Below are 19,778 nucleotides of genomic sequence, written 5' to 3'. Positions count from 1 at the left end.
TGGAACTGATAGGTATCCCCAGGCCAAACAGTGGGGCTGGACACAGGGTCGGTGGCCCAAAAAGAGTGCTGAATTTTTGCTGCACATGCTTAAAAATGCAGAAAGTGATGCCAAACTTAAGGGTTTAAATGTAGATTTCCTGGTCATCGAACATTTCCAGGTGAACAAAGCACCCAAGATGTGCCACTGTACTTACAGAGCTCCCCTACCACAGTGAGATAACCCTTACTGAAAAGGAACAAACTGTTCCTAAACCAGAGGAGGAAGTTGGACAGGAAAAAAAGATATTCCAGAAGAAACTGAAGAAATAAAAACTTACGGCGCAGGAATAAATTAAGCATAAAATAAATGCAAATAAAAGTAAATAAATAATCATTTAGAAGGTCTGTGCACTGCCAGACAGTCCTGTCCTTTGCCACAAAGATGTTGATTCTGTGCCTCTCTAGGAACTGTGCTCAAAAGTAGGAGAACTGATGGGTGAAGCTCCCTGTGATGCCTTCCAGCCCTAACCAGTACTCTTTTGTCCACTGTTTATGAAGCATCTATCAGACTGGTGGAGTAAAGGTGGGGGCAAACACCAGGAACCCTGTCACCGAACACGCAAGAGGACTAGAGGCTGTAATGTGTGTACAGGACTGGAGTCGTGAGTCATGAGATACCTCTGGACCCAGAGACAGGAGAGGCTGTGTACACTGAAGGGCGAGCTGGCAGGAAGAGATACTCGGCAGTGACTCTGAGTTCCACATCAGCAGCCTGGAGGCAGGAAGTGTGGAAGGAAGGGGCAGGTGGGAGTTATTTCTCACCCAGAGCTGGTCATCATTCCCAGGGGGGCTCTTCTTGATGAAGGCCCCATAGTAGGTGGCAATGTTGCGGTGGTGAGAATACTTTTTCAACATGTTGATCTCCTGCTTGATCTCTTCCTCCTCGTCCTAGCAGAATGGGAGATGAGCCTTGAGACTCCCACAACTCTCTCTTGATACCCAGCCCTCCCCATGCTGGGCTCCACTCCTTACCTCCGTGACATCCATGACCTTGATGGCAGCCAGCTGCCCAGTCTTGACATGCCGACCCTGTGGGACAGTAAGAGGAGTATGAAGGGATCTGGGTCTATGCTCAGGGAACAGAGTACTAGAGAAGGCTATGTAGTCCAAGCTGGCCTCCAACTTGCAGTGATCCTTCTAACTCAGCCTCCCGAGTGCTGGAATTACACATACACCACCATGCCCAGCCATTCAGCCATTTTCCCTTTTTTTTGGGGGGGGGGGGTACCGGGGATTGAACTCTGGTTCTTGGGCTTGCGCAGCAGGCGGCGAAACCACTGAGCTAAATCCCCGGTCCCTTATTCAGCCATTTTCTACTTTAGAATGTGCCTCTTGTTGTGGCTAGACAACTTAGTCCAAATGTTGGTTACAGGAATAGATAGAGGGAAAAGAATTCCCAAGTCATTGTGGTTAAAAGACAAATTACCTAGACTGCACTTCTAAGCTGTAAAAATGAAGCTCAACAACAATGAAGAGTCTCCTATTAAAAACCCAAGGGACCTTCAGGCGTGGTGGTGCACACCTGTGATCCCAGCATTCCGGAGGCTAAGGCAGGAAGATCACCTCGAGTTCGAGGTCAACCTGGGACTAAATAGTGAGTTCAAGACCAGCCTGAACTACATAGCAAGACCTTGTCTCATAGAAAAAATAAAGGAAAAGAAACCAAGGGACACAACTGACACATATTTATGTTCTTTCTTAGCCTCCCTAGATTGAAAATTAGAGTTGGGAGTGAAAGATACTTCTCCATCCTAATGGAGGTACCTAGGGAAAAAGGGACTTTGCTTATGCAAAACAAAATGCACACTTTCCTGGCCAACCCACTCTACACAGGAAGCCTCTCCGAGGATCAATCATACCCCCTAAGGCTTTTTTATTGTTGTCAACAGGGAAAGAATAGAGACACAGGAGAGGTATTAGGGAACCTGGGGAACAGAGGGGCTAGCTGACATATGCCAATGCCTTGTCACCAGACTTATGGGAGGAAACTTCCTCTTCTTTTTTGTTGTAATTTTTTGTTGTTGTTGCTTGTTTATATTTTTGAGACGGGGTCTGCTATGTAGTTCAGGCTGGCCTTGAACTTGTGGCAATCCTCCTGCCTCAGCCTTCCGAGTGCTGGGATCACAGGCGTGTGTCACCATGACTCACTTATAAAACTTTACTGTGCCCTAGTCATTCCCTATCCTCTCCTACCATCCTTCTGAAATCCCTAGAAGGAACCATCAGAGGCTTGAACAGCCCAGTCCAAGGCTTCCTAGGAAGCACAGGGTAGGGGGAAGCAGACTCTCATTTATTTTTGTCCTCAGCAGCCATTCAAGACCCCAAGCCTACAGAAGCAGAAGCACACAGTGCTGCTATTTCCACGGCAACAACTAGGCAAAATATAGGGGGTGGCTGTTTCCCCAAAGCTTACAAGGAAAGGATAGGAGAAAGGCATGTGGTCCCAGTGATCCAGGAAACAGAGGGGACTTATGAAAATACCAAGTGCTGAGTCTGGAGACAGAGGCAGGCTATGTGTTTTAATGAGTCTCCAGCACAGGAGCAGCGGTCAGGCTATGTGAGAGAGCTGGGCTGGCCAGGTTAAAAGCTACAATCAGTGGCCAAGAGAACACCACTTTTGTGGGGAGACAGGCAGCCTCAAAAGCAGAAGGCCTGCTGAGCGTGGTGGAACATACCAATAATCCCAGCACTTGGGAGGCTGAGGCAGGAGGACTGCAGTGAGTTTGAGGCCAGCCTGGGGTTCATAGTGAGTTCAAGGCCAGGCCAGCCTGAACTACATAGCAAGAGCCTGTCTCAAAAAACAAACAAACAAACAAACAAAGCAGAAGCCCTGAGCTCTGGCTTCAGCTCTGTTACAGGCAGCTCAGGAGGTCAAGAAAGCCACTTCCCTCTGTGGGAGGCTACCTGTAAAGGCCACCAATCCTAAATCCTGAGAGGAGCAAAACCCACACTCAGAGCTCTTGAATTCGTAGATGGGATCTGACAGCCACATCCCCATAAACTTCCCACAGCCCTGGTGGTTCTGCCTACTTCCTGTCCCACAGCCACCCAGGTGTAGACTGGTTCCTGCCACACCCAGGACTAGGTCTACATTCAAAAGGCAGAAGCCAGCCAAATGTCACCTTCTAGTTGCTCCCTTTGCTCTCTTCTCTCAGGTTCATCCTTTCTCTCCTTCTCCTTTCCTCCCCCACCCCTTGTGGTCCTGAGGATGAAACTGGGGCCTTAAGCATGCTAAGCAAGTGCTCTACCACTGAGATATATCCTCAGCCCCTTTCCAAGAGGGATTTCAGTCTCTATAATCTCTTGTAGGCCCCCTCAAATCTCCAGACCTGGATGGAACCTGCTTCTGTCCCTTCTTCTCAAGAGAGCACTACAGACATGGAGGTCATACTTCTGTACCATTAGTCTCACCTTGTACACCTGTCCGTAGGTTCCATTGCCAACCACCTCCACCAGCTCAAAGATCCCAGCAGGGTCCTGAGGGAAAGGAATGGAAGACACAAAAAGAGCAAGGTGTCAGCACTTCAAGAAAAGATGATGACACCAGAGGGGAGATGAAGTCTTTGGTCAGGATAGGAGGGTGTAGGAGGACATTACCAGGAGGTTTGCAAGGGAACCCTGATGGCCAGCTGCCCTTTCTCTGGATGGTTCAGAGTTAATATTTCATGGGAAAAGTCAGAAGGAGGGACAACATAGAAGTCAAGAGCCCAGATGGTTTTCAAAAAAAATGTGCTGCCCACTTCAAAAGCTCTGTGTCTGAGGGCTGGGGATTTAGCTCAGTGGCAAGGACCCAAGTTCGATCCCCAGTACCAAGAAAAGAAACAAAACAAAAAACAAAAGTTCTGTGTCTGAATTCTCATCTGAAAATGAGGATGCCTGAGGACCCACCTCTGAAACTGGTATACACTTCAAGTGAGGTAATGCCCATAAAATGCTAAGATGGAGCCTAGCAGTGTGTCCTCAATAAAAGTTAATTATCGTCATTATCATTTTTATTTTAAAGGCAAGGAGAAGCAAAGTTAACAGGGTGGCAGGGCCAGCAGGGAGCCACTCTCCTTTGGTCCTTTTTCTCCCCTCTCTAGTTTTCCTGGCACAAGGGCTTCTGGGTCACAGTTTGAGGCATTCAGGGGCAGGTGAAGGAACCTTCAGGTTAGGAGAGAGCAGGTGACAGTGAGAAAAGGCTTCTGGGCAAGGCAGATGAGCAGGAAGAATTCTCTGTGTCTCCTTTTCTGAGCTAAGCAGTGCTAGGAGGAGAGGGACCAAGGGCTAAACAAAACCTCTCAAGAGGCTCACTCTCCTGCCTGGCCTATGCAGGGCACCTGGCCTCAGGGGCACAGCAGCACAGCTGCCATCCTGTCCCAAGGCCATCTACACCCTCCCTGCAGGCCTATGTCTTTGAGAGAGAGAGAAGAGGGGAGGGGAGGGGAAGGGAGGGAGGGCATTTGGGGAAAAACTTCCCAGGCAACACTTGGCCTCTGTGCTCATCATCCTAACAGTACCGAATGTAGAACTCTTCTCCCTGTTTTTGAAAACCAATTATGAGATTTCTGAAAGTACACACACAAAATCCACAAACAAGCCCCAAACACATGTCATGTATTGAGGTAATATGCACATGCAATACGACTTGAGCATGGTGAAGACCAGGAGAGACCCCCAGCCCTGGGTAATGGGGATGGAACCTAGGTCCTCACACATACCAAGTACTCTCCCACTGAGCCACATCCCCAGCCCTTCCTCAGCCTTCCGAATAGCTGGGATTAACAGATATGCATCACTATAGCTGGCTGAGGCTTTTTTTCTTTTTTGGGGACTGGGGATTGAACTCGGGTCCTTGCACTTGTGCAGCAGGTGGCAAAACCACTGAGCTAAATGCCTGGCCCATGGCTGAGGCTTTTAAAGAATGTCCTACTTGTGCCCTTTGTCCATTTTCTCAGAGAAGAAGCTTGGCTCCCTGGACTGGCCCTATCGTAGAATGTATGACGATGCACTGTGACTGTATGCCAGCAGCTAGCCCAGGCCTGACACTCAGCAGTCTGAGAGAACACACCCAATCTGCCTGAGAATCAGAGAGGGTCTCCTTCTACATGCTTTCACGGAGCCTAGGCTGGCCAGACCCAGAACTTCATGGTCTATATTCAATTATTTCACCCCGGCTGAACAGATGCCAGGTGTGGTGGTGCAAATCTGTGGTGCAAGTGATCACTTCAGGAGTCTGAGGTAGGAGGATCATAAATTCAATCCCAGCCTGGGCAACTTAACAACTTAGTGAGATCCTGTCTCAAAATAAATAAGGGCTGGGGATGTAGCTCAGTGTAAAAGCCCTGGGTTCAATTCTCAGTACTGCAACAACAACAAAACTTATTTTGGTACCAGGGATCGAACTCGGGACCTTGCGCTTGCGAGGCAGGAGGCAGAACCACTGAGCTAAATCCCAGGGACCCAACAAAAACTTTAATAGAGCTGAAAAGTCATTAGGGTTCACAAGAAAGGAAGGCACTGTCACTGCAGGATGATGTAGGGTGAATGAGATGTTTGTGTGAACCTGAGAGCTGCAAGGAACCTGGACGAAGTCTTATCACTTGCAATTCTAGACTCAAGAGGCTTGAAGAGGACACAGTTCCCTAAAGGTCTCCTAAGAGGGCTGGGGATTTAGCTCAGTGGTTTCGCCGCCCGCTGCGCAAGCGCAAGGACCCCAGTTCGATCCCCAGTACAAAAAAAAAAAAAAAAAAAGCATCTCCTAAGAGATGAGCTCATCTGTTCTTCAACCTTGTAACACTCACTGTTGGGAAGTCCTTTCTTGAATCTAACTTTAGTTCTTTCTGCAGTGCAGGGAGGCAGACTTAATAGTCGTGATTTTAATTTTATAATCCAAACTCCCAATTTGTTTCCTTCTATGTTTAGGAGGCACTGAGGCATGAAATAATCTCTGAGGCCAGAGACAGGGTTCATACAGTAACATTTAATGGATTTCAAGCCTGCTTCCTGACCTTGCTTACTCGAGACAGTGATTCAGAGAATCCACCGAGATCACATAAGCGCTGGTCCCCGCACCTCAGTCCCTCCACAGATGCTCCTCAGAGGCTGCTTTTCAACAGCAACACATTTTCTCCATCAAAACCCAGCCTTTGCATCATGCCTGTAGCTCTTCCTCTCTCCTCTACACCACACTCACCCTGTCCTTTTTCTTTTCAAATGTTCCTGGTTTAGTCTCAATTCCTACAGCTGGCACCTCAGACCCATCCCTTCTATCCTCCCTCTTGGTGCTCCTGCCTTCCCACATCTCCCTTCTGCTGCCCCTGACAGATCTAACCCTCCGAACACATGCTCTCCTAATTTTGCTCTTTTGCTCCAAAACCCACACAGCTCCCCACTGCTAGGAGAGGGTTGGGGCACCTCAGCCCTATATTTATGGGATGTTCCATCATTAACCAACTAAGAAATATTTTGAGTGTATACAGTTGCTTATACTAGGCTAGGCCCTAATCTGGAAAAATTGGTAATGTGACCTTATTTTCATTCACCATTAAATATTAATTCAGTACTAACTAGGTGGCAACTACTGAATTAGGCACAATGGGAGCTCAACCATGTATGAGAAAGAAGATAGGCCAAGTATCCAAATATGGACATGAGTCAGGTTTAGTGGTGCATGCCTGTAATCCTAGCACTCAGGAGGCTGAGGCAAGAGAACTGCCAAAGAGTTCAAGGCCAACCTGAAACCTGAACTGCATAGTGAGGCCGTCTCAAAAAACAAACAAAAAACCCCCTCAAAACCCAAAAACCAAAAATCACATATGGACATGTAGCAGTATATGACTGTGCGTCACACAGACACACTATGAAAGTGAAAAGCACTGAAGTGTGGCTTTCTAGTGAGAACTTGGATATCAGCCATGTGTCCCTGAGCAAGCATTTGTTTGGGGCCTTGTTTCTTTTCCCGAAAACTGAGAGGAAGTTGGATCAGATAGAATCTACTTTGCCAGGCTTGGTGGCTCACCTCTGTAATTCCAGCACTCTGGGAAGCTTGGGCAGAAAGGCTACAAATCAGAGCCCAGCTTGGGCACCTAACAAGTCCTTGCCTCAAAATGGACTTTGAGGCTGGGTGCATTTCCATAGGGATAGAAATGAAGAAGACTGGAGCCTCAGAGGGGGAAAAAGAGAGAAAGGGCGGGGGGAAAGAAGAGTAGAGAGAGCCCTACCGTGATAAGGGACAGTATTTTGGTTTGGACGCTGAGTTTGAGATGAGAGGAGGCCTGGAGAACATGTGTATCAGGCCCTTGAGAAAGAGGATCTGGAGACAGAGTTGTAAAGGCATTCATGAGTGTGAGGGTGCCAGACCCAGAACAGATGTGGAGGTAGCATGGCGAAGGCAGAATACAAGAGCTATGGCTGGCCTCTAAGGAACAGCCGGGGAGGTGTTCCGGGGGAAGACAGGGTGCTGATGATCTCAAGTGTTACAGAGTGGTCAGAAGGCACTGAAAAAATATCCCAGGCTGGGGCCCTAGGGAACCACTGGGAACCTTTGTGGGAACTGCAGCTGTGAGAACAGAGGGCAGAAAACAGGGCTAGAGAAGGTGGGAGTGATGAGGAAGTAAGGATTGCAGGGGCAGCACCCTCTCTAGAGAAGTCTAACTTTGAGAAGAAATCAAATAATGCTTAGAGGTGGCAGCAGGGAGCAGAGGAGAGGGTTTTCTAAATTAGGAAGATAAGCTGGGCGTGGTGACACAGCCTCTGATACCAGCTGGAGGCTGAGGCAGGAGGATCACAGTAAATTCCAGGCCAGTCTGGGCATAGTGAGATTAATGCCAACCTGAACTATATAGTGAGAACTTGTCTTAAACAAAACAAAACAAACAACTGGGAAGATATCTCATGCGTGCAGGAAGGAAGAAGCCAAAAGGGAAGATGACAGAGGAATTCCTTTTTGTTTGTTTACTTTTTGGTTTATTTGAGACAAGGTCTCACTATGTAGCCCAGGCTGGCCTCGAACTTGCAGGGATCTTCCTGCCTCAGCCTCCCAAGTGCTGGGATTATAGGTGTGAATCACCATGCCCATCTAGGAATTGATTTTTTAATAATATATATGTGGCCAGGTATGGTAGCACACACACACCTGTAATCCCAGCACTAGGGAGGCTGATGCAAGAGGACTGCTGAGTTCAAAGCCAGCCTGGACTACATAGCAAGACCTTTTCTCAAAAAATTAAACAAAACCAAAAATATAGATATGTTGTGTGTGTGTATATATGCATGTTTTGTTTTGTTTTGATTTAGTTGTCCTGGAGATCAACCCATGGCCTCAAGCACTCTAGGCAAACACTTTGCCATTGAGCAGCACTCCCAGGCCAGGTATATGTATGTATGCTTTATTCCACAGTATATAAATATTTTCCAACAGTTTTCAGTGGAAAATAAAATAGTGCCTATTTCTCTTTCATACATACTCAAGGATTCAGAATGTCCAGGGACATATAACATAGTTCCGATTTGGTTTATGCATTGATTAGGCTACAAATGCAGCCTTTCAAATACTGTGGCTGTCTATGTTCCTCGTCACCTTCCAAAGTGAGAAGCCTCCAAAGGGAGAGGCTGTTCTCCTGGGCAGCCCCTGGGCAGTCCTAACTGGCCCTGGCACACCTCTGTAATGTGCAGCTGTAGGCATTCTCCAGATATTTCCCATGATACTCAAGCTCTGTTCTCTTCTTAGCAGTTTGGTTCTTGCCCAGCCAGCTGCCAGAAATTAGGAAGAGATAAAAACCAGGGCAGGGGTAAATCTTGACAGGCAAGAGAAGACAGGATGAGATGAGATGTGAAGAGACAGTGGTCTGTTGAGATCAAGGGGAAAGAAGATGTGGGAGCTAAATAAATACCCAGTGACCTTGACGGTAATTTATTTGTTTGTTTTGGTATTTTTTGAGACAGGATCTTGCTATGTAATCCAGGCTGGCCTTGAAAACTCACTATGTACCCCAGGATGGCCTCGAACTCGAACTCAAGACCTCGAACTCAAGACGATTCTCCTGCCTCAGCCTCCCAAGTGCTGGGATTACAGGTTTGTACCACACCCGGGTCTATGCTAGTTACACTGGAAGAAAGATCACCTCCTAAAAATCAAGAGTGGAAAGCCTGGAACAGATGTTACAAAGGGTGCTTTGCGGCAGTGGTTCTCAAAGTACATGACCCATAAGAATCATCTGGGAAGTAGACTCCTAGGATCTGTTTCCAGAGATTCCATAGGTCTAGAGTGAGGAGGAAGAATGTACAAGATATCGTCTGTTCTAATGTAGAGGATTCCTAAGAGAAACACTGCCTTAGAGTTACTAGTGAATGAGAGGAAGGTGTAGAAGAATCAGGAACAGCAGGGACCTATGTGAAGTGGCAGCCAGAGAGTGGTGTGTAACCAGCTTCACTCTGGGTGTCCAACTACTGTTCTCTCCTATCACTCTCTAGCACCTCTACCACACTGTCTTCCAAGGCAAACAACTCCTGCCTATTTTTTCTACATTTATGTGACCTTGCTTAAAGATGATTTGCCTGTCTTGTCAGCCTACTTAAATCTCTAGTTTTTTCCAGGAAATCTCTCTTAGCTACACTAGTTTGCCACAAGCTATCCCACCCATGAATTTCAACCTTAATTTTACATATTAATCTCATCCCCCTCGTGAAGTTTAAGTTTCTCAACAAGACCAAGAAGACAGATTTTTAAAATTACTCTAAGTGGGCTGTGCGCGGATTTAGTTCAGTGGTTCCACCGCCTGCCTCACAAGCGCAAGGTCCCTAGTTGAATCCCTGATGCCAAAAAAATATTACTCTAAGAATAAGGCAAGGATGTCTACTCTTCGTACTTCTATTGAACATATACTAGAGGTTCTAGCCAGAGCACTTAGATAAGAAAAAGAAATAAAAGTCATCAGGGTTAGAAAAGAAGGTTTTCTATCTCTATGTACAGATAACAGGATATTGTATATAGAAAATCCTAAGCAATGCACTAAAAACCTATTAGACCTAGGAAGTTCAGCAAGGTTGCAGAATACAAGATCAATATACAAAAATCAACTGTATTTCTATAATAAATAATCCAAAAGTGAACTAAAACAATTCCATTCACAATATCATAAAAATAAGTTTAATCAAAGAAATGTCAGATTTAACACACTAAAAACTATAAAATAATGTTGAAAGAAATTAAAAAACTAAGTGAAAGATATCCTATGTTCATAAAACAGAAGAATTAATATTGTTATTAAGATCTACAAATTCAGTGCAATTCTATCAAAATCGTAGCTGGCATTTATTTTCCAGAAAGTGACCAGCTTATCCTAAAAATCTTTGAGAAATACAAAGGAATCAGAATAAACAATTCTGAAAGCAAAGAACAAAGCTGAAGGATTCACACTTCTCAATTTCAAAACTTGTAAACTACAATAACCAAGACACTGTTGGCTGATTGTAGTGGTGCATGCCTGTAAATCCCACCATTCAGGAGGCTGAGGCAGGTGGATTTCAAGTTTGAGACCAGCCTGGGCTACATAGTGAGTTCAAGACCTTCCTGAACTACATGGTGAATTCTTGTCTTAAAAAAAAAAAGCGTGGTACCAACATATGATATATATAAACCAACTGAATACAATTGAGAATTCAAACACAAATTCTGACATTAATGGTTAGTTGATTTTCAATCATCATGCTAACAGCATTCAACAGTCCTTTCAATGGTACTGGGACAACTGGATATCCACATACAAAAGAATAAAGTTGGATCCCCACCTTGTATCATCCATATACAAAACTCAATAAGCCAAAATAAACCCTTTCTCAAAAAAAAAACCCACACACAACAGCAACACAACAAAATGCATTATGACACCAAAAGCACAAGCAAAAAGAAAAAAATAAGATAAATTGGACTTTATCAAAATTTATCTAGGTGTGCACTGGGGTGTGGTGGTGCATACAGGTAATTTCAGCACTCAGAAGTTGAGGCAGGAGGATCATGAATTCAGAGCTGGCCTCAGCTACATATCAAGTTCAAGGATGGCCTGGTAGTAAGACCCTGCCTCAAAAAATATTTTTTTAGCTGAGTGTAATGGTGCATACCTTGTATCTCAACTACCTGGGAAGCTAAGGCAAGTGGATTGTAAGTTTGAGGCAACCCTGGGAAATTTAGTAAGATCCTGTCTCAAAACTTTAAAAAGGGCCGGGACGTAGCTCAGTGGTAGAGCACTTACCTAGCATGCTTGTAAGTCTTGGGTTTAATCTCTAGTGCCAGAAAAACAAGTAACTTTTGTGTTTCAAAAAATATCAGGAGCTGGGGATGTAGCTCAGCAGTGCTGTGCCTGCCCGGCAAGCATAACGTCCTGAGTTTGATCCCTGGTACAAACAAAATAAAACAAAAAAAGACACCACCAAGCTGGGTGTGGTGGCACATGCCTGTGATGCCAGCACTGGGGAGACTGAAGCAAGGAGGATTGAGGATCATTGTGAGTTCAAGGTCAGCATGGGCTACATACTGGTTCAAGGCAAGGCTGAACTGTGTAGCAAGACCTACCGCAAAATAAAATATCATATGACTCAGTAATTCCTTTCCTAGGTAAACACAAGACAACTGAACAAACATGTCCACACTGAAATCTGTACATGAATGTTCACAGCAGCATTATTCATAAAGCCAAAAAGTACAAAGAACCCAAATGTCTGTCAACTGATGAATGGATAAATGTGGTATGTATACAACAAAACATAGCTGGCAATAAAAAGAAATGCAGTACTGTTGCTAGATGCTGTAATATGAAGGAACCTCGAAGATATTATGCTAATAAAAGAAGCTAGCCACATATTTTTTCAATTTTTTTTTTTTGGTACCAGGGATCGAACTCAGGACCTTGCGCTTGCAAAGCAGGCAGTGGCACCACTGAGCTAAATCCCCGGCCCACCTAGCCACATATTGTAAGACTGTTCATGTGACATGCCCAGAAGAGACAAACTATACAAACAGAAAGCACACTAATGATTGTCAGAGGATGGGTAGAAGGGGAATGGACAGTGACTGCTAATGGATGCTGGGTTTCACTCGGGGCCAGGGAAAATGTTCTGAAATTAAGGTTGTGGTAATGGTTGCATAAATCTGTAAACTATACTAAAAACCACTTTAAAATACTTTAAAAGGTTGGATTTTTTTTTTTTTTTGAGACAGGGTCTCTCTATGGGTCTCAGGCAGGTCGTGAACTCGCTATGTAGTCCAGGCTGGCCTCAAACTCAAGAGGATCTTTGAGTTTGCCTTAAGTTTGCCTCAGCCTCCTGAGTGCTGGGATTACAGGCATGCGGCACCATGACTGGCCAAAAGTCTGCATTTTATGGCATGTAAATTATATCTCAATAAAGCTGTTATTAAAAATATCCTTAGGGGCCGGGAATTTAGCTCAGTGGTTTCACTGCCTGCTGCACAAGCGCAAGGACCCGAGTTCAATCCCCAGTACCAAAAACCAAAAACCAAAAACCAAAAACCAAAAACCAAAAAAATATCCTTAAGTTGGGCCAGGGATTTAGCTCTGTGGTTCTGGCACCTGCCTCAAAAGCACAAGGACCTGAGTTCGATCCCCGGTACCAAAAAAAAATATATATATATCTATATATCTATATCTATATCTATATATATATATAGATATAGATATCTCCATATATATCTATATCTATATATATATATATCTCCTTAAGAATATCTACTATAGTGCTCAATAAGTTATGACTGAAATGACTATTTCCATTTTTTTTTTTTTGTACCTGGGATCGAACTCAGGACGTTGTGCTTGTGAGTCAGGCCATTTCTATGACCATTTCCATTCCAAGAAAGCTATTCTACTAACTTGGAAGGGGCCTCTTAAGATGCTTTTGGCCCAAACACATATGAAAAAATCCTGAACCAAACAAAAAAGATAATAAAATACAGTAACTCATATGATGAAGAGTTAGGCAATTTGGTTTCTATTCTTTTTTTTTGGTACCAGGGATCGAACTCAGGACCTTGTGCTTTCAAGGCAGGTGCAGTGCCACTGAGCTACATGCCCCCACCCCAGCCCTTTGGTTTCTATTCTTGCTTTGCTCGTAACAGGTTGTTGTTGGGGGGGGGGCGGCAAGTTATTTAAAGTCTCCGGGTTCATTTTTTTGTTGCTGTTGTTCGATTTTTATTTTAAAAAATTTTATTAGTACATATTTTAGTACATAATGATCACCAACTTTTGGGGAGTTGGTACATGTATATAAAACATCTCAGTTCTTTTTTCATTCCCTTCTCCTTCTCTCCCTTCCCCCTCCTTCTATCCCTCAGTCCTCTTCCCATTTGCAAAAGATCTATCTCCCTGGGTTCATTTTTGACAAACTAAGAAAACTTGCCAGTTCTAACTATGATTCCAAATACTCAAGTCTACACTCCATGAAGTCATGTGCCAACAACTGCACTAGGATTGAAGAATAGAACAGTTCATAAAATGGGGCAGTCCCTGCCATACTGGTGCTTATATTCTGATGGGGGAGGTGGACACGAAACAACTGATTTTTACAGTTGATTATTTAATGATGGCAGTGCTCAGTCTGTGCAATGGAGATGTATAGGGTGCTAAGAAACTTGGACCAAGTTGAGAATACAGGAATCTGGGAAAGCCTTGTGAAAACAGATTTGAGCTGTAGACCGAAAGTCTTCCCAGCACCTTTCTCTGTTCCCTTCTCTGGGCCTTATCTTTACTGCCTTAGGACATCTTCCCCACTTGGGTTACTCAGAGATTACATTTATTAGTACATTTTTTTTCAGTACCAGGGATCCAACTCCGGACCTTACGCTTTCGAGGCAGGTGGAGGTGCCACTGAGCTAAATCCCTAGTGATATTACATTTATTGCCACCCCCCATCTCCCCTTAATAATTATACTAGCTAGTAATTTTAAAGCATCTCCTTCATTCCTGGTACCGCTAAGTGCTTTAAAAGTATTAATTAACAAACTTTGAGGTGAGTACTCATGCTGCATTCATCTCACAGGTGTAGGAAATTTAGAGCAATTATATGACTTGCCTAGGGCAGTGGTGGTGAACCTATATGCCTTAGCTGATGTTTGAAAGCTCTAAAAGGTTCACCATCACTGGCCTAGGGTTTCATATGACTAGTCAGTGGAGAAGCCAAGATCTGACCTCAAAAATCTGACTCCAAGGCCTGTAATGTGTTTTGCCTGGCTCTCAGCTCCTGCAGTCTAAGCAACTGTGTTTTCAACCATTTAGTTCTCTTTCTTGCCATAGCAAGAGTCCTAGAGATAGGTTACAAGGGCAGTCAGTCTAAATCTGACTGGAAATGATGACCTAGGGCAAATTTCCCCTCAACCATTCCAACTAATAGGGATGATGCCAGATAGAAAACAGAAAATGGGGCCGGGGATGTAGCTCAGTGGCACCAAGCTTGTCTGGCAAGCGCAAGGTCCTGAGTTTGATCCCCCGTACAAAAAACAAACAAACAAAAAACCAGAAAATGGAAAATGCCATTATTATTTCAGGTAAAGGAAACCAGAAGCTGTTAGTGAGCAGAGATGCCCAGACTTAAGGAGAGATCAAAGCAGATATAGAAGGAAAGGGGACAAGAACTGCAGAAAGGGCAACCAAAGTGGGAGAGTGAGGGATTCTAGCAGCCCCCCACTGGTACCATCAATCCAGAACACTCGGTGCTTCCAGTTCCAATAAACCATCTATGCTATAGTTCTGATGCTCAGGGTCCAAGGAAATGGAGGGAGGGGTAAACCCAGGGCATTCATATTGATGACATCCCCAGACCATTTTTGACTTTGAGACAGGGTTCACTAAGTCACTAAACTACCCAGGCTGGGCTCAAATGTACAGTCCCCCTGTCATCAGCCTCCTAGAGTGCCAGGATTATAAGCCTGCACCATCAAGGCCTGTCTCCAAAGAGATTCTTGACTTAAATAAAAATAATTTAGATGCAGTGCTAAGAGTTTTATCCATATTCACTAATTTAATCTGCACATAATTCCTTGAGGTAGACAGTATTATCCTCATTTTACAGATAAGAAAACTGATGCTCTTTGAAGGTTAGTGACTTGCCCAAGGTAAAAACACCAATTAAGCAGCAGACCCAGGATCTGAATGCATGTGGTTGGCTCCAGAGTCTATGCTATAACCATCACTTTATCTGACCTAACCAAATCAGGCTCCTGCAACCAAACAAGCCATACCACACACTGCTATTTCACTTCTTACATAATTACGCCTCATCTCCACATGCGTGTTACCTGGGTATTATACGCAGTATATGAGAGTCATACAAACTGGTACTAGTATGGGTGCCTGAATGAAAAATAACAGTAGTTATCTTTTCTGTGATGCTCTGAATTCTGTGGCACACTGCAAAACTACCTTGTTGCATATGAGCACATGGAATCATCTGTGCTGCTTTCTTCCTCTCAGTAGAGCTTAAGTTTCCATGCATGATTAAAAATTTTGGTTGGTGGAGAGACTGTGCAAGGTATCATAAAAAGAGCTGAGTTTGCCAAGTGTGGTTGCGCACTCCTGCAATCCCAGCACTCTGAGAGGCTGAGGCAGAAGGACTGCCATGAATTGAGGCTGGCCTTGGCTACACACTGAGTTCAAGGCCAGCCTCAACTATTAGCATATAACCAGTGATAAACAATTCCTTCATGATGTTGCCCTTGTATGACTCAGGCACTGCCCACTCTCTATGCCTCTGTCTTCCTCTCAGTATTAGATATGTTTCTGAGTACATGAAGGACTCAAACACTTGGTTTAATGTTTAAATAACAGGCACAGCAAAGTAGAGACAGGCTTGGTTAAGGAAAATTTTTTGGAAGAAGCTGAGGATACAGGGATGAAGGGGAGAAAGAGGTACAAAGTTGGGTGGGTACAGAGGAAACAGGCAGGCTGAGGTGGACAAGCGGGCAGAAGGACATGGGTGTCCCTCAGACTGTTCCTGTCTTAAAGCCTCCTTTAATTCTTTTTTGGGGGGGATGGGGGGATACCGAGGATAGAACTCAGGATCTTGCACTTGCAAGGCAGGCACAGTGCCTCTGAGCTAAATCCCTGCTCCTTCTTTAATTCTTGCCAAGTGTGTTGGTCTCCCCGGCTATAGCCCAAAATTTCCTGAAGGAACTCTCTCCGGAGCACTGGGGTCATGAGAAGTACTGAATGATGACTAAGCATAGCACTAGAATTTTTCCCAAGACACCCACTTACACCTTCACCTTACACCTGCTCCCTAGAGCTGACTCAGAGAGAGCCAGGCACAAACTGGCCTTTCGTTCCTACTTCCTACTCCTTTGACCCTCTAGGGGTTCCCTGGACACCTCCCATGGCTCACATGTGGAGAAAGAACAAGGAGGAAATGGCAAGCCCAGCTCTGACTCTGATGTCCAGCACCTAGAATCAGCTAATCTTTTCCTTTCCTCGAAACTAGTAAGTTATTTATTTTTACTTTTATATTTTTTGCAGAGCTGAGGATTAAACCCAGAGTTTTATACATGCTGGGCAAGTACTCTACCCCTGAGCTACATGCTCAACCACAATAAGTCATTTCTTAAATACAGCAGTAGGGTAGATTAAGATTAGGTTAGAAACAAGGCTTTGGCTATTTCCTCCTAAAAAACCAAAAAGCATTTACACATCAATTGTACCAAGACTACTAATGCAAAGTCTAGTTCTGAGGAGGGGATAGGTGGCAGGGGGAGAGATCTGGCATTACAGTGGAATCCTGGATGAAAGGTCTATGTGATACAATGGGCAAAATGAGGCCAGCAGGTGAGGTCTGGGGTAAAATGTCTTGGAAATGGCTTAGATTTGTGCTAGAACTCTGCACCACACCCTTCCTCATTCCACTACAATACTTCCTCTAATACTATGTCTCTTCCCTTTGTACTCCAGTAGCTCATCTCTAAATGAGGAAAGTAATTCCTGCTGGGTTGATTTTGCCTGTAGATGATATCTTTTGTTTTTGTTTTTTTGGTACCAGGATCAAACTCGGGACCTCGTCTTTGTGAGGCAGGCGCCGGAGCCACTGAGCTAAATCCCTGGCCCTAGATGATATCTCTTGAGTACAGTCTGTTTTTACTGTACTTTAACAAATGCAAACTATAAATATCAGCCAGCATCTTTTATAAAGGCCTGTTAAAGAGGTTTCTTTCCCTTCCTTTCCCTTCCCTTCCCCTGCCTCTCTCCTTTCCTCCCTCTCTTCCTTTTTTTCCTTCCTAAATTTGAGATAGGGATTCACTTAAATTGCCCATGCAGGACTCAAACCTGTGATCCTATCCCTTAGCTTAAGTGCTGGGACTGCAGACATATACCCCATGCCCAGCTTCTTTCTCTTTTCTTTTTTCCTTCCTTCCTTTTTTCCTTCACTCCCTCTTCCTTTCCTTTTTGTTTATTTATTTGGTGACGGGGATGGAACCCAGGGCCTTGTGCATTTAAGGCAAGTGCACTACCATTAAGCTATACTCTCAGCCCTTTTTCACTTTGATTTTTGGCTTTTTTCTTTTTTGGTACCGGGGATCGAACTCAGGTCCTCTTGGTTGCAAGGCAAGCAGAGGAACCACTGAGCTAAATCCCCGGCATTTTTTGGCTTTTTTCTGAGACAAGAGTCCTGCTATGTAGTTCAGGCTGGCCTTGGATCATGATGTATTTCAGACTGGCTTTGAACTTGCAGAGATCCTCCTTCCTCAGCCACCTGGAGTGCTGGGATTACAAGCATGTACCTTTGTAAACCCTGGCTCTAGTCCAAAAATCTGACATCAACATTAGCCAAGCATGGTACTCCACACCTATAATCCCAGCACTCGGGACACTGATGTGGGGAAGGATCACAGAGAGTTCAAGGACAGCCTGGGCTACATAGTGAGTTCAAGGCCAGCGTGAACAATATAACAAGACCCTGTCTCAAAAAACCAAAACAACAACAACAAAAAGCGAGATAATAACAAAAAAAGTCAGACACCATCACAAAGAGAAGAGAATTAACATCCTGGGAAGGTATCACAAAGGCTAAAATACACAGTAAAGCTAAGACTGCTTGTGTAGCAATTGCAGAGAAGCAATCAGGACAGGAAAATTGATCCCTATTTTCTGCTGACCCGTGAGTCTTATAATTATAGAAATTCAGACCTGGTTGGGTCTATTATGACTTCTAGGAAATTCCTGGAAGCTGCTAGTATGACAGCAAGAACTAGAAACATAAAACCTAGAGAAAAGGATGGAAGTACTTGGGAAAGAAAACATACAAAACCTAGTGGAGACTGGTCTTGCCTGTGCTTCAAGCCCAGCAGTGATTATTCATTCAGATATTCCTCAGCAGATCCTACTGCTGTAGCCACTGCTGTTCCCAAACCCAGGCAAGGTGCCATCCTATTCAACAGGGGAATAATGCCATGAGGTGGGGCTGCCACAGGGTATGGGAGGACAGGAGGACAAGGCAGACTAAGCTGTGAGACTGGGGAAAGGGGTGCCCTCCTAGGCTGTGCTGAAGTCCGACCTCCTCATACTTCCAGGGGCAGGCCACCTCCTGTTACCAACCACACAGGACAACGCAGGAGAAGAAATCCAGGAAAACCTGTGACAGACACAAATTGGGGAGGGAAGGGAAAAAAACTACAGACCACTAGGGAAAAAGAATGGAGACTTGTGGCTTAAAGATGGAAGCAACAGCTGGGTGTGATGGTGCACACCTGTGATCCCATTATTTGGGAGGCTGAGGCAGGAGGATCGCCATGAGTTTGAGGCCAGCCTGCGCTACACAGTGAGTTCAAGACCAGCCTGAACTACATATTGAGACCCTGTCTCAAAAAACAAAAAGTAAAACAACAACAACAAAAACAGAACCAACAAGAGGCAGCATAATAGAGTTCCAGGCAAGCAATTCACCCTGGAGGACAAGGCTACCAGGTGTGGAGCCTCTAAGCACCTGGTACCATTTCAGAGGAGCCTGGGACTAGGAAGGGCTGAGAGGCTGGCTCTCCCTTCCTCTCAGATGAAAACAATAGTCTGTTTTCCCGAGCTCTTCCTGTAACCTAGAAGGCTCACACCAAGAGGAAAAGGGGGGCAAAAGCAGCAGTGGTACCAGGGGACAACTCGGGGAGGGGTCCTTCAACCTCCCATAAATTTTGTCAGCTCCCTCAAAGCCACCCTAGAAACACCAACCAAGTACTGAAACAGTGAATGCTGTGCAAAGGCAGCTTTAAAAACCATCCCTTAGTCCCCACCAGATTACTAACCCTGAACCCCTTCTATAGGAGATTTTCTGAAGCTACCACCAGGGAAGGAAGGGACAGATAAGTTTCCCCAATAATTCAAGGTCCTCTAGGACACAGGCCTTACCCAGAACTGGCAGAAATATGGAAGGAAGTAGCGGGTAGGTGGGTAGCCTTAGATACCCTTCAATTAGATATGAGTACCTAAAGGATGTGGACAAGAGAAAAAAATATAGGAGGGAATGTGAGAAAGGAGTGTGAGTGTGTATATAAGAGAGAGAAAATGGGAGTGGGTATGCGGGCTGGGGGACAGGCAGGAAAAGTCTCATAAGATCACTGCCTCCTTCCTAACCAAGAAGAGATACCAGTTAGTCCACAAAGATCCAAAAGGAAAGTAGCGAGCCAGACACCTGCCTTTCTCAAACCAAATCAGTTCGGAAAGTATACCATTCCCACCCCAAAGGGCTCAGTGTGGAAAGCAGGCCCAAAGCCAA

The 19,778-nt window shown here is 44.8% G+C and overlaps 1 protein-coding gene across 14 annotated transcripts in view; it reads right to left on the bottom strand.

The window, feature by feature from the left end:
- Positions 1-19,778, bottom strand: part of Mink1 (misshapen like kinase 1) — a 52,966-nt gene that overhangs the window by 15,476 nt on the left and 17,712 nt on the right. For 13 of the 14 annotated variants that reach the window (XM_004857290.4, XM_087191688.1, XM_004857289.4 and 10 more), the window contains exons 2-4: positions 3,453-3,518; positions 1,014-1,070; positions 804-929 (exon numbers count right to left, since the gene is read on the bottom strand). In XM_004857290.4, the coding sequence (XP_004857347.1) occupies positions 804-929; positions 1,014-1,070; positions 3,453-3,518 (249 nt within the window). The remainder of the gene's footprint in view (positions 1-803; positions 930-1,013; positions 1,071-3,452; positions 3,519-19,778) is intronic. The other variant, XM_087191691.1, reaches the window with a different exon arrangement.

Source organism: Heterocephalus glaber, unplaced genomic scaffold (genome assembly GCF_053883595.1).
Source record: "Heterocephalus glaber isolate CG9 unplaced genomic scaffold, H.glaber_assembly_v1.0 deba00001564, whole genome shotgun sequence".
Taxonomy (NCBI): Eukaryota; Metazoa; Chordata; class Mammalia; order Rodentia; family Bathyergidae; genus Heterocephalus; species Heterocephalus glaber.
Note: the sequence above shows the minus strand (reverse complement) of the source record. Positions and strands in the feature narration are given on the sequence as shown.